The sequence below is a fragment of the Mobula hypostoma genome, chromosome 18 (genome assembly GCF_963921235.1).
Source record: "Mobula hypostoma chromosome 18, sMobHyp1.1, whole genome shotgun sequence".
Lineage (NCBI taxonomy): Eukaryota > Metazoa > Chordata > Chondrichthyes > Myliobatiformes > Myliobatidae > Mobula > Mobula hypostoma.
The window spans coordinates 33,888,910-33,903,933 of NC_086114.1; the positions used below are offsets into that span (position 1 = coordinate 33,888,910).

The window sequence follows — 15,024 nt, forward strand, 5'->3', positions numbered from 1 at the left end:
GCCATTTTGTTGTCCCCCACTACGATCATTCCAACATTGTTTTCCAGCCGTCCGATATCCACTCATGTCTCCCTTTTACACTATGTACCTGAAGAAATCTTTGGTATCCTCTTTAATATTATTGGTGAGCTTAGTTTTGTATTCCAGCTTTACCTTCTTAATGACCTCTTTAGTTGCCTTCTGTTGGTTTTTAAAAGCATCCCGATCCTCTAACTTCCTACTATTTTTTGCTCTATTATATGCCTTCTTTTTGGCTTTGACTGTTTTGTGTACACCCTGTACCTTCCGAATTGCTTCCAGAAACTCCAGTCATTGCTGCTCTGCCATCATCCTTGCCAGTATTCTTATCCAATTAATTCTGGCCAACTTTTCTCTCATGCCTCTGTAATTCCCTTTACTCCACTGTAATACTGATACGTGTGACATTAGCTTCATCTCAAATTTCAGGGTGAATTCGATCATATTATAATCACCGTCTCCTAAGGGTTCTTTTACCTTAAGCTCTCTAAGCAATTCTGATTTATTGCTCAACACCCAATCAAGAATAGCTAATCCCCACTGGGATTAAATTTGAGCTGCTCTAAAAAGCCATCTTGGAGGCATTCTGAAAATTCCTCCTTCTGGAATCCAACACCAACCTGATTTTCCCAATCTATCTGCATATTGAAGGCCCCCAGGACTATTGTAACATAGCCCTTTTGGCATACATTTTTTTAAAATCTCCCACTGTAAATTTGTGGGCCACATCCTTACTACTGTTTGGGGGTCTGTATACAGCTTACATCAAGGTCTTTTTATCCTTGCAGTTCCTTTGCACTATGTCACCTCTTTCTAATGATTTGATTTCATTTTTTACCAACAGAGCAACACCACCCCCATGTGTGTTCTCGGGCATTAAGCTCCCAGCTATAATCTTCTTTTACCCATAATTCAGTGACACCTACATCATACTTGCCAATCTGCAACTGTTCTGCATGTTCATTATTCCGTATACTGCGCGCATTCAGACACAACACCTTCAGTCCTATATTTAACCTTATCGATTCTGTCTGCCTTTTACATTGCAACTCATTTTGTTGATTGCAATTTTGCCCTATCAACAGCCTCTCCTCACTACACATTGCCTTTGTAAACCAGCTGCCTCATCTTCAACATTATTATCCACCTTTCCTACGATACTTCTTGCAATGACATATATGCAGCTCAGGACACTAGTCACTCAGCCTTTTGATTCTTAACTTTGTCTGAGGTCTACCTTCACAACTTCTCCAGACTGTTCTGGCATTCCAGTTCCCATCCCCTGCTACTCTAGTTTATACTCCAACATGCAGCATTAACAAACTGTCCTGCTAGGACATTTAGTCCCCCTCCAGTTCAGGTGCAAACCTTCCCTTCTGTGCAGGTCCCACCTTCCCTGGAAGGGCACCCAATGATCCAAAAATCTTCTGCCCTCCCTCCTACACTAACTACTTAGCCACGTATTAAACTGTATAATCTTCCTAGTTCTGGCCCCACTAGCATGTGGCATGGGTAGCAATCCTGAGATCACAACCTTGAAGGTCCTGCCTTTTAACTTAGCACCTAACTCATCTCGTCACTTGTCCAATCCATGTCATTGGTACGTACATGGACCACGACTTCTGGCTGTTCACCCTCCCACTTAAGAATGCTGAGGACTCGATCCGAAATATTCCGGACTCTGACACCCAGGAATCATCATACCATCTGGGAATCTCGTTCTTGCCCACAGAATCTCCTGTCCTGATCAAGCTGTGATAAAGATTAGCATCCGACATGTTTGTGGAATTTTGGATAAAATGTTCTGCATGTTAGGATGATTTAAATCTCCTGCAATTATGAAGAGACTGTCCAGATGCCTGTTTTTGTGGAGAGCTAATGATACCATAAATTTCTTTCAGTCGGTCCTTGGCGTTCACACTCTGGAGCGGGGGGTGTGGGGGCGAAAAGTAGACAGCGATGATTAGAACAGTAAGCTCCCTGAACAGGTAACGTGGATAGCATTTAATTATAAGATGCTCAATTTTCGCAGAATATTGACTGCTAACAACAGATAAATTTGTGCACCAAACTTTGTTAATGTACACACAGATTACACCTGTGTGTAACGTCTTTATCAGATGCAGTTTTTGGCACAAGGATTAATCAAAACAAGTTTCAAACATATTTTAAAGATTTAATGCAGTAAAACTCAGCATGAAACATAGCATGACAGGCCTTGAAAAGGAAAGAAATGCGAAGAAACAAGTTTCCACAGAAACACATGCTGAATTAAGCAAAGTATAAAATGCTACAAAGTTCCATTGAACAAACAAGATCAGAAGAACACTATTGAAGATGCAAAGTGAGAAACAATGAAACCACATAAGTACATTTTGCGAAGCATAAAAATGGAATCGCTCTCTTAGAGAAAAGGAAATCCTATTCTTCCCTGGAAAATTGATAAGTAGTTGTGATTTCAAAGCATATTTAAGGAATGCATGCTGATTGTACATTTATTCATGTATATTTATTTATTTATCTGGGAGTAAGACATGCAGATTCTTCAACATATGGTTAGTCGCTAAAGGAACCACTGCTGGAGGATAAATTTAATGGACAACATACAAAACACAGGAATTCAGCAGGTTAGGCAGTATCTCTGGAGGGAAATGGGAAATCATCATTTCTGGCTGAAACCCTTCTTTTGGACTTGTGTATTAATTCAACAATTTTGATAAACTTGATCAAAACCTAGCAACAAGAAATAGTGTGTTTCTGGATTCTTTTGGAAAATACAGTATCAGTCAAGAGAAATGAGTTCAAGCTGATGGAGACTTACAGTGCAGCCATGGTTTTCTGCGATTGTATGGAAAGAAAAAAATTGCAAGTGAGCATACCTGTGCTGTCCGAAGCATTTGCTGCTGCTGTAAATAGGCTTGTTGGTGCAGCAAACATTGCTGTTGAAGTAACGGATATGCCTGTGGTTTCAGTTGTAGATGCTGAGGATATGCTGATGGGATTTGTGCTTGCTGACCATGTAACTGACCAACGCGCCCATTACTTGCAGCTGTGGTTCCTGCGTAAACCAAAAGTTTCAAAAAACATTTTACATTCTGATGGCTGTTCTTGGAGATTTCATCATTCAGCATAAAAACCATGAATGGAACAATTGTACAAAACTCCAAAGCCTGTTGAAATTCAGTGAATTTTTTTTTGTGTAGTAGTCAGGATCAATTTACAAACATCAAATGAAACAGAACTTCACTGTATTACTCAAGCTTACACTTTTTTTTTGGATTCAGCAGGTAATGCATTAATATTTAGGATCTCATTTTTATAGCTCCTCTGATTTTATCCAGGTTATGATGGCATGAGCTTCAAGCTAAAAAAAATATATAATCAGGCTGCCAGAAATCATCTCCCCTCCTCTACAAAGCTTTAAATTGAATAATTAAATGTGTTAGCTGAAAATCCAGGGACCTTGAATAAATAATTTAATCATAATTTAATAAACTTTAATCTAATAAACTACCTAATTTGAAATGGCTTTCAATTATGTTGCATCAGTTTAAGGGTTTTGTCATTTACCAGTGTGGGGAGAGAAAGGTTGATTATGGTTGATAAAGCAACTATTTGCACAGTATATATTCACATAGTGCATTTTTAGCTCTCTTCAACAGAGCAATTATTTCAAAAAGAAAGGTGCACCGAACTCCATGTGTTGTAAATTTTAAATAAAATTTTAACGAAACATTGGAAATACTCCAGTCAAGCAACATCCAAAAGAGTTAATGGTTTGGCAACGTTAAGGAACAAGTATGCTTTCAACCACAAAAGAACTAGGGTCAAGAAAGCATGGAGAATGTGTGTGATAAGGTAAAGACCAAGACAGACTGAGCAACCTGTGATATTACAGGTGTCCCCCGCTTTTTGAACATTCACTTAACGAAACCTCACTGTTAAGACAGACCCACATTAGTTACCTGTTTTCGCTAACAGAAGGTGTTTTCACTGTTGCGAAAAAAGCAGCACGCAATAAAAGGCAGCCGCTCCTCCCCCAGATTCCAAATTGCATTCTAGCCGGCATTGCTTAAACACGTGCCTGTGAGCATCCGTTTGCAAGATGAGTTCTAAGGTATCGGAAAAGCCTAAAAGAGCTCGTAAGGGTGTTACACTTAGCGTAAAACTAGACATAATTAAGCATTTCGATCGTGGTGAACGAAGTAAGGACAAAGTGAGTTTGGCTTGTGGAAGTTGACGAAGATGATGTTGAAGAGGTTTTGGCATCCCATGACCAAGAACTGATAGATGAAGAGCTGATGCAATTGGAAGAAAAAAGGATAACAATCGAAACCGAATGCAGTAGCGGAAGTGAAGTCGTTCAGGAACTGAACGTGAAGCAACTGCGTGAGATTTTCGCTACAATGATAAAGTATGACTTTTAACTTTGAAAGGGTACATCGGTTTAGGGCATATTTGCAAGCTGGTTTGAGTGCTTACAAAGAACTGTATGATAGAAAAATGCACGAGGCTAAGCAGTCAAGCAAGCCTTCCACATCAGCCACAGCAGACGACAAACCTCGACCTTTGACATCGAGGCAGGCAGACATAGAAGAAGATGACCTGCCTGCCCTGATGGAAACAGACGACGAGATGACACCCCAGTGTTCCACCACCCCAACCCCCGGACCGATACATTGCCGTGGAGAATGCAGCGGTAGCCAGGATGCACCCAGCACATCTTTAAGAAAAAAGCCGAAATAAACAAGCTAATTAATTAGGTGCTGCCGGGCACGTAAGTGTCGGCCCAGATCAGAGGCCATTGCTGATTGCGTCGCCTCTGATCTGGGCCGACATTTACGTGCCGGGTGGCACCTAATTAATTAACTTGTTTATTTCGGCTTTTTCCTTAAAGATGTGCTGGGTACGTCCCGGCCACCGCTGTACCCCTGCATGCTTTGCGGATCGGTATCGACCTCAACCTCCAATGACTCAGCCTAACACACCATCATCAGTGTGCTCGGCGCTGTCTTCCCGATTCCGGTAAGTGATACTACACTGTACATACATTATTTCTATTTTATATAGGCTGTGTATTTTTATGCATTATTTCGTATGATTTGGCAGCTTCATAACCTAAAGGTTACTGGAGAGTGCTTTTGCCAAGAGTGCTTGCGCCGTGTTTCTGCCGAGAGCGCTTGCGTGAGATTTTTGCTACGGAGAACAGTGCCGCAATGATTGTAGAGAAGTATTTCTACTTTATATAGGCAATGTATTTATCACATCATTCCTGCTTTTACTATATGTTACTGTTATTTTAGGTTTTATGTGTTATTTGGCATGATTTGGTAGGTTATTTTTGGGTCTGCGATCACTCATGAGTTTTTCCCATATAAATAAATGGTAATTGCTTCTTCGCTTTATGACATTCCGGGTTGCGAACCGTTTCATAGGTACACTCTACCTTCGGATGGCGGAGGAAACCTGTATCCCTGTTTGTAAATTGCAAATGACCTCCCTAGAGGAGGGACAAGATAGAAGTATCAATGATAGGGCAGCAAACTGGAAGTCTAATTTAAACTCCTCCAGTTTTTGCTGTTACTTGTTGTGTACCATTAAACTGTGCAACCTCACTCCCCAGCACCCCCAACAATTCAAAATTTCACATTTTTGTGCTCAACATGTTGAAGGAATGGCAGAAAGACTATAATCCTAAAATATTTGAGAAATAAACATACTTAAAAATCAAAGCATGGAAACCATTACAGAATAACTTGCAAAATCCACTTACTGACCCTGCACTCCCAGGGAGTGTAGGTTAAAGAACTAGCATTACACAACTGCATGTCATATTTCCTTCAAGCTGGATCCTGCACTGACTTCAAATGATTATTCAAAAGAATTCTTGGGTATTAACACACAAGGAATATAATCTGGAGAAAGCTATAATTGAAAAAGTTAAATAAAAGGGGCTGCTATAATTTCATTAGAGTTGTGCAAAATTTTAGAATACAGCTTTGTTTCAATCCTTTTCCAGAAGTTCAGAGCAGCAAGATAAATTACTACATTGTACAGTATCAGTCAAATGGCTTTGCACATTGTTTTCCCAGAGACTACGAATTAAATTGTATACTTAACTGTATTTGCAAAAAAAAGTAGCAAACAATTTATATTAGATTTACAGGTATATACTTAAGTTAATAAACTTTATCTTTGGCTTAAATAGCCTGCAATTGTGTTGCAATCATGGTAAAGTGGTCAATCACATCGTAAATGCCAGTGAAATAATTTTAAATTATTCAAACATTCTTGGGTACAGCAAATTGTGGAAAAAGAAATGGGAATGGACTCTGCTTTTATCTTTGCTTAACATAACGATTACTTCTTGGATTCTGCAGATCATGCAAGAGGATCTTGCCGAAGGAATAATTTCTCGGTGACCTCTCATTCAACTAGCTTCTAATTAATGGCCACAATTTATTAAGCAGCATAAATGTAAGCTGTTCCAAAATATCATTCCCCCCCCCAGTCATAAATGTACTTAAAATTCAACTTATACAAATTGTTCATGTGATACCCTTCGGCTTAATGTTCATTGTTCAAGCTCAAGTTCAAGTTTACTGTCATTCAATCATAAACATGAATACAGCTAAATAAACCCTGTTCCTCTGGCGCCAAGGTGCAAAACAGTGCATACTGTACAGTCACACGCAGCACATATAGTTATGATCCAGCACATACAGTCAAAATAATATCAGCACAAGTCGCTGAGTGACATTAGAAGGTTACCAAAACCTCAGGAAGTCATCTGTGATTTGAGGAAACATCTGTAGCTGCGGCTCAGACAAATTACTTATTTTAACATTGTTGTTTCAATGCTACTAATTCAAAATATGTTAAAAAATAGGTCAGTTTCTAACTGGTAGATTTAAGGAAGGAAATAGAAAAAGAGACAAGTTAAAACCTATTGGGGAAAAAATATTACTTTTATTTGATTATCTGTGCAAATACACACCTGCTGGGTGTGAAACCAATTGTGTGGTTACTGGCTGTGAGACCAACTGTGAGGTTGTTGTCTGTGAAACTAACTGTGTGGTAGATCTCCTCCTTGGAGTCACAGCAGGTTGAATTGTCAGAACACTTGAAGCAGAAGTTGGCTGACCTGCTTTAGGCCTCTGGCGAGGTGCTATCGAAGTCTCTGTAGTTGGTACTGGATCTGTAAGTCTAAAAAGGTTCATTTGAAAATAGACACAAGAAAAACAGAGCTGCTTAAGTAACAATGTAACATTGCAACATACAATTTTGGACTACAATTTAAAAAGCAACAGGAAGTTAGCTTTCAAATTAATTTGACTGCATTAGTTCTGAAAGTAACATTTCTGGAATACCAATTTACCTTGTTCGTGTTTGAGACTTTTTAACAGCAACTTCACTAGCTTTTACTGGCACTGGCATTTTCACAGGAATCTGAACATTCTGGAAACAAAAGCACATGATAAATATGTGTTCATGTTCACAATATGTACAATGGATAAAATATCAGATCAAAACTAAACTTTACATTTTGCTAGAATTTACAATGAAAGGAGATTTTCTAAACTTCTAATTCCCATCCCAAACTGTAAACATTTGGGACACTTCAGAATTTATATGTTTAAAAACAAATGTTATTGCGATACAGCATAGAATAGGCCCTTCAAGCCACCCAGCCCAGCAATCCCCTGATATAATCCTAGCTTAATCACTGGACAATTTACAATAACCAATTAACCTTCCAATAGGTCTCCTTCAGTTTTCTGTGTTTTCTTTCTTGTTGCTGATTGGCAGGTGGGTGATACATGACTTTTTGTGCAAGGAAGAGGTTGGGGGTTTGGGGTCTGATGTTTTTGTTGGAGCGTTTTTCAGTGTGGGTGACCTGTTCATTTTTCTGTGTGAGAAAGGGGTTGGGGGTTTGATGCTATTGTACTGTTCTTTTTTGCAAGGGAGGGGTTGGGGTTTGATGTTATTGCTGTCATTTTTGCGAGGGAGGGGACTGGGTGTTTGAAGTTATTGGCATTCTTTTGCGAGGGAGGTGGTTGGGGATTTGTGGTCTGGTGTTCTTGTTGGTGCTTTTCTGTGTGGGTGATCTATTAGTTTTTTGTGTGTGAGAGGGGTTGGGGGTTTGATACTATTATTGCAGTTAGTTTTTGCGAGGGAGAGGGCTGGGGGCTTGATGTTATTGTCGCCCACAGCACGCTGGAGGAACTCAGCAGGTCGGGCAGCATCCGTGGAAAAGATCGGTTGACGTTTCGGGCCGGAACCCTTGGTCCTGACGAAGGGTTCCGGCCCGAAATGTCAATCGATCTTTTCCATGGATGCTGCCCGACCTGCTGAGTTCTTCCAGCGTGTTGTGAGTGTTGCTTTGACCCCAGCACCTGCAGATTATTTTGTGTTTATGTTATTGCCGCCGTTTTTTTGCGAGGGAGGGGGTTTGGGGTTTGCAAGTTTTGTTTCTTTTTCGTGCTGACTTTTCTTTCAACAATTTCCATTGTTTTTCTGTACTTCATGACCATCTGGAGAAGTCAAATATCAGAGTTGCATTGTACATGCATACTTTCGACAATAAAGTGAACCTTTGAACCAGTATGTCTTTGGACTGTGGGTGGAAACCGGAGCACCCAGAGGAAATCCAAATGGTCATGAGGAAAACAGACCACTCCTTACAGGCAGCAGCAGATGTTGAACCTACGTGGCCTGCACTATAAAGCATTGTGCTAACCACCATGCTACTGTGCCACTCGTATTATCATTCACAGTCATTACATACATAAGAACTAATCATTTTGGAATCCTTATCACTGCAAGTTCTAATTTTGGAATTCCTTATGATACTTTTAATTGAGCCAAATTCAGTAACCCGTCTATTATTATTACTTAAAGTACAGAGATAGAGTGAAAAGGTTTTGTTTGCATGCCATCCAGATAGATCATTCCATACATTAATACATCAAATTGGTACAAAAGGAAAGAAAAAACAGAAAGCAGTTACAGAGAAAGTGCAAAACAGTTAAACAAGTGCAAGGTAACACACACAAAATGCCAAGAAACTCAGCAAATTTCCTTGCTGGGAACTCAGTGAGCCCATGCTGAGCTCAATTTCATCAACTTTGCTTCTAACTTCCACCCTACCTTCTGTCCATCTCTGGTACCTCTCTTCCCTTTTTGGATCTTTCTCTCTCTCTCTCTTTGGAGGAAGACTATCTACTGACATCTTTTACAAACCTACTGACTCTCGTTATTTTGGCTATACCTCTTCCTACCCTGTCACTTGTAAGAATGCTATTCCCTTCTTTCTCTGCCACATCTGCTCTCAAGATGAGACTTTCTAGAATGGAAAGCCTGCAACAGATGTCATCTGTTGTGTATTTAATATTTCAATAATGAGTAATCTTGTGTGTGTGTGTGTGTATATATATATAATTTAATTAAGCATTCTTGTTTAAATAATTACAAATTATATGCAAAAATACATTAATTGTATGACATCACGCTATGTGATACATGCGCACCTTGCTGAAAAGTAAAAGACCAAGTTAGACCTGTATTTCAGACCCCCTACATCTTCCTTTGAAATTGTTTAATGTTTTGAAGTTATAAAACATAAAATTGATGACAAGGTATTTTTAAAACGAACCCGACGCGGCTATCGACCCGTTAGAATGCAGCGAGATATCAGAAATAAAACACAGAAGGAAATGGCAAGTAAAAGCACAGTCCAGCACATGCAGTGAGATTGTCGTGTTACAAAAAGCACGTGTTTTTTTTGGAAGGTAAGACACAATCGAGTGTTTTTTTTTAAAAAGGCCATAAATGTAACAATTCAGGGTTCATAAAGAGTGAGTACCAGACTGGGTGATAATAATCATTAAAAACAAAATCAGAAATGACTGGCTACATTGTAAAGATTGACGAGTTTGATTACACAACAAGTAATTGGCTCATGTATACTGAACTATTGGAATAGTATTTTGAAAGGAATGAAACAGCCAGTGAGAAGAGAGTGCCAATTTTGCTAAGTGCGTTAGCTTTAACAGTATAGTTTGCTTTGAAGTTTGACTGCTCCAACCAAAACATCAGAAATTAGCTTTGCTACTATCGTCAAATTGATGCAGGAACCAAAGCCATTGTAGATTGCAGAATGCTTCAGTTTCATGAGTGGATTCAAAAAGACGGGGAGTCCATTTCAGCGTATGTAGCTGAAGTAAAGATGTCTGAGCATTGACAGTATGAAAATGGGTTTAATGACACACTGAGAGATTGTTTAATTTATGGGATCTTAAAAGAAAGGATTCAAAAATGGCATCTAACTGAAGCACAGCTTACATTCAAATGAGCAGTGGAAATCGCTGTTTCAATGGAAACAGAGACGCAGTTGAGTTCCAGTCATGAATGAAAGTGAGCATGAATAAAATTGTAGCATCTAAACAGAAACCAGTCTGGCCAATCAAATTCTGTTACCATTGTAGCAGGACCTCATGTACACCAAATAAGTGCAGATTTCAAGGTGAAACTTACAGAAAATGCAACAAGGTAAGACACAAAGAGAATGTCAGGCAGACAGAAATATATGAACTGCTAAGGGAAGGGAGAAAGCTAAAATGTCAAGTTGTAGTTTCAAAAAGAGCTGTTGATAAAATGATGAGACTAACAGAGAATTGTGTAGCCTTGAAATTTGTGTGAAAATTAACTATAGACATGCATTGTGGTTTATCCCAGAAGTGAACGGGAAAATTCATTAAAATAGAATTGGACACTGGTCCAACTGTTTGTCATTCCACAAAATGAGTTTGAATGGCATTTCAAAGATGCCAAACTGAAGCCTACAGATATCCAAGAGTTTATACTAGAGAAAAGATACAGTAACTCCTGTGGGAATGACATCTGTAAACAACAAACAAGCCATAATTGAGCATCTGTAAACAACAAACAAGCATAATTGAGCTCATTCAGAAGAATGAGCATTATGGGGCATGATTGGCTGAGATAACTCCAACTTTGATTGGAGATCCATCCTCCAATTGCATGCCACATCCCCTGCAATTAAACTAACTGAAAGCAAATTAAGAAAGGTACTAGATGATACCATAAGTGTCTCCATGCTGAACACCATGAACCACTGCACAGAGAACAGGTGTTAGTGCCAACCTCTGTGCCTCTGGTTGGAAAGCATATTGGACCAATAAAGGACCATGCTGCTCAGAGGAATCATGAAAGTAATAAAAAGCCGCAGTCCAGCTACAGCAGTTTTTGTAGGCAACATATCTGAGAAAGCTTCTGATATGTTCATTAGGCAGTTACTTGCAAAATGTGGTTTGGTTTTAAGCTGTAAGAGATTTCAACAAGCCTCTGGAAAGTTGCGGGCATTCAGCTTTTCTAAGTATAAAGAACCAGAATCTATTCTGTGTGCATTAAGATTACTGCATGAACTTTAAGTGGGAAACAAAAAGCTGCTTGTAAAAGTAAATGCAAAAACCAAAGCCCAGCTGGATAAATGGAAGGCGGTAAAGAAAGGAGTCAATGGAGATACAAAAACAAGAGGATTTGTCAGATGATGTTGTGGATGCAGAAACCAAGAAGAGAGATCAGATCATAAAGAGAGCAATAGAAGGATTAATAAGAGAATACTCCAGTGAATCAAATGTACCTTCCCAACATCAAGATGCACAAACTAAAAGAAATGATAAGAGGGAAAAGACAGAAAGAATGTTAACAAGAATGAGAAAGGTGTGAAGGAGAGAAGGAACATGAGAAAGAAAAAGAAAAAGAAAGGGATTGAAGTAGATCCAAAGAGAGAAAAGACAAGGAAAGGCATCCGGAGCTGTCAGAACCATTTACTGCAGTCTCAGAACGAACTCCTACAACCACCATGGAGGAGGCCCCAGGACCTGAGATTGTTTCACAGCCACAAGCCTCAGTTATCCCTCAAGAATAAAAAAGCCTCCTCAGTGATTAAATCTTTAAGCCTGAATGGAACAATTTAAAATTTACTATGCTGTGTATGGCTGTACATAGCAGTTGTATTATATAATATACAGTTTATATAGTTGAGATGCATTCTCTATTGATTGGAGTTTATAGCTCTAAGCAGGGAGGAGTATTGTGAGGGAACACCACCTGCGAGTCAGTCGAGATCACCTATTGTAACCGGTGCAGCCTCTTCTACATCAATGAAACCTGATCTCAATTTCTCTGTCTGCCACAAAAGGCAGGATCACCCAGTAGCTCCCATTTCAGTTTGACTTCCCATTCCCATTCTAACATCTCTGTCCATGTCTGTTCCACTCCGCACTCCAGTTATCCTTTCACCTATTCTCACCTGCCCATCTCCTCCCTCTGGTTCCCCTTCTCTTTCCCCTTCTTCTACAGTACACTGTCCACTCCTATTAGATTTCTTCTTCTTCAGACCATCTTCCACTATCACCTTCCAGTTTTTACTTCACCCCCACCACCTACCCACCTTCCCCCCTCACCTGGTCTCACCCATCAGCTGCCAGCTCATACTCATCTCCCTTTCTCCAACTTCTTATTCCAGCTTGTTCCCTTCAATTTCAGGCTTGAAGTAGGGTTTTGTCCCAAAGCATTGACTGTTTATTCCCTTCCACAGATGCTGCCTGAGTTGCAGAGTTCCTCCAGTATTTTGCGTGCCTTCCTCGAGATTTTAGGATCTGCAGAATCTCTTGCGTTTAAGACAAGTCCAATGATCAAGACAAGATAAAATTAACTGCAATTTCACAATTTATCATACATCAAAGTCCATTCAAGGTTCTTAAAAAGCGGGATAGAAGTGGTGTTTGAGTCTGGTGGTACATAAGCCATTCCAATCGTCAAATTCAATGACATTACAAAAATTGCTAGTTAATATGAGATATAAAAGTGACATCAAACCTTATCATGTACCAGTGCTCTAATGGAAATCTATTTAGCACAGCAATGGATCTGCCAAAATTGTATGGTTATTTCAGCTTCACAAAAATACCAAGTGCATGTAACTAAATCTCAAGAATCCAAAAACTAATTTGAACACTATTTGCATTAATATTAAAAGTTTTACATCTGTAAAACTTTTACATCTGCATTCATCACTTTGCATCGCTTGCTCAAGGTAGTCAAAAATGGGCTCCATACAGAATTGTTTTGAAGCTGGTAATGAACTCAACAACAAAACATACTTACATTGACATTCTTAACAGGACACACTTTCTTTGCCAGCTTAAATGCAAAGAAAGAAACCTGATAAATATCAGGTCTTTTGTCAGGGTCAGCCTCAAGCATGTATCCTACAAAAACAAGGTTTAACATTTATGTAAATAAAGAAAACACAAATAACTAATCTGAAAACTTAAAATTCACAAAACTTGTCTACTTACGTATTAAACTGTGTATTTCATCAGAGTACCTAGAATTATCTGGAATTGTAAAACTTCCATCACAGATGGCTACTTGGCTTTCTCCAAATGGTAAAGTGAAGAAGCAAAGTTTGTAAAGTAAACATCCAAGTGCCTAAAGATATTACAGGAAAGTAAAATAAATGTCAAATAATCAAGCTAAAGATCAAAGAGCATTAAGGAAAACATATAGTCCTCTTGTCTCTATGGTTAGAAACAGATCAACTCTCACGTACCCATACGTCAGCTTTAGTTGTAATAGACTTTCCACTGTAAAGGTTAACCATTTCTGGTGCTCTGTATGACAGTGTTGTGTATCTGAAAATTAAGAGCAGGAAATTCGTTATGCAATGTGAAGACAGCCTATGAAAATGACTCATTTTATTATATTTGTATGGCTTTGCAATACATCAGCTTGTAGATACATTTAGAATTTAATTAAAACCTGCACTTAAATAATAACTTTAATGTCTCAGGACACTCCATAGTAATTAAGCCAAGTTTCAGACCAAGGAATTCAAGTGTCTTCCAATCAAAGAATATATTTGAAGTGGATTTTTCTTAACAGCCAAGGGAAACAGAGATGTTCAGAGACTCAGTATTTGCATAGTACCATAAAAATTAGTGATAGACAAGAGGACAGAAACCTTGGAAGACTATGCCAATGAGGAACTACAGGACTTTGTGCTCACAGGATTAAGGCAGCAGCGTACAATGAAGTCAAGTTAGTTAGAGTCAGAATTATCAAAACAAACAGATTTTTTGGTCTGAGTCCACCTATCAAGCTTCATTTATACTAATCCTACAAAATCTTGCAGTTACCTAGGAAAGTGCCATATGATGGAAAGTGGATGTAGGAGTGGACAAGCAGAGGAGTCACTAAAGGAGTGACCCTTTTGAAATTCTCGAAGGGGCGGGGGAGAAGATTGGTGTCCAGTACAGAAGATCTGTTAGAGCTACCATGAATTGTGAAGGATGACCTGTTGAATGCAGCTTCTGACTTGTAATGCGAACACCAGCAGCGCTCTGTGCACTGTCCAGAAGGAGACAAGAGCGGAGGTGGGGGTAATGCAGGAATTGTGGTCACAGGCTTTGCCCATGGTGGTCAGGGGTGAGCCATACTAATGAACCAGATTGGGTTAGGGAGCTTAAGGTAAAGGCACCCTTAGGAGATAGTCATCACGGTATAAAAGAATTCACACTGCAGTTTGAGAGGGAGAAGCTAAAGTCAGATGTATCAGTATTACAATGGAATAAAGGAAATAAAGGTATGGGAAAGAAGCTGGCCAAAGTTGATTGGAAGGGGACACTAGCAGGGAAGATGGCCGACCAGCAAAGGCTGGTGTTTATGGGGGAAATTTGGAAGGTGCAGGAAAGATACAATCCAAAGATGAAGAAGTGTTCTAAAGGAAGGATGACACAACCATGGCTGACAAGGGAACTCAAGGACAGCATAAAAGCAAATGAGAGGGCATAACAAAATATGGAAGGGAGATAGAGAATTAGGAAGCTTTTAAAAACCAAAAGAAGGCAACTAAAAATCCATACAGGGAGAAAAGATGAAACACAAAGAAGATACCAAAAGTTTTTACAGATATAT

At 39.2% G+C, this 15,024-nt stretch overlaps 1 protein-coding gene across 7 annotated transcripts in view; it reads right to left on the bottom strand.

The window, feature by feature from the left end:
- LOC134358444 (AP2-associated protein kinase 1-like) overlaps positions 1–15,024 on the bottom strand; it is a 141,973-nt gene that overhangs the window by 44,471 nt on the left and 82,478 nt on the right. For all 7 annotated transcript variants that reach the window (XM_063070675.1, XM_063070673.1, XM_063070674.1 and 4 more), the window contains exons 6-11: positions 13,661–13,742; positions 13,407–13,539; positions 13,213–13,316; positions 7,397–7,476; positions 7,016–7,224; positions 2,898–3,076 (exon numbers count right to left, since the gene is read on the bottom strand). In XM_063070675.1, the coding sequence (XP_062926745.1) occupies positions 2,898–3,076; positions 7,016–7,224; positions 7,397–7,476; positions 13,213–13,316; positions 13,407–13,539; positions 13,661–13,742 (787 nt within the window). The remainder of the gene's footprint in view (positions 1–2,897; positions 3,077–7,015; positions 7,225–7,396; positions 7,477–13,212; positions 13,317–13,406; positions 13,540–13,660; positions 13,743–15,024) is intronic.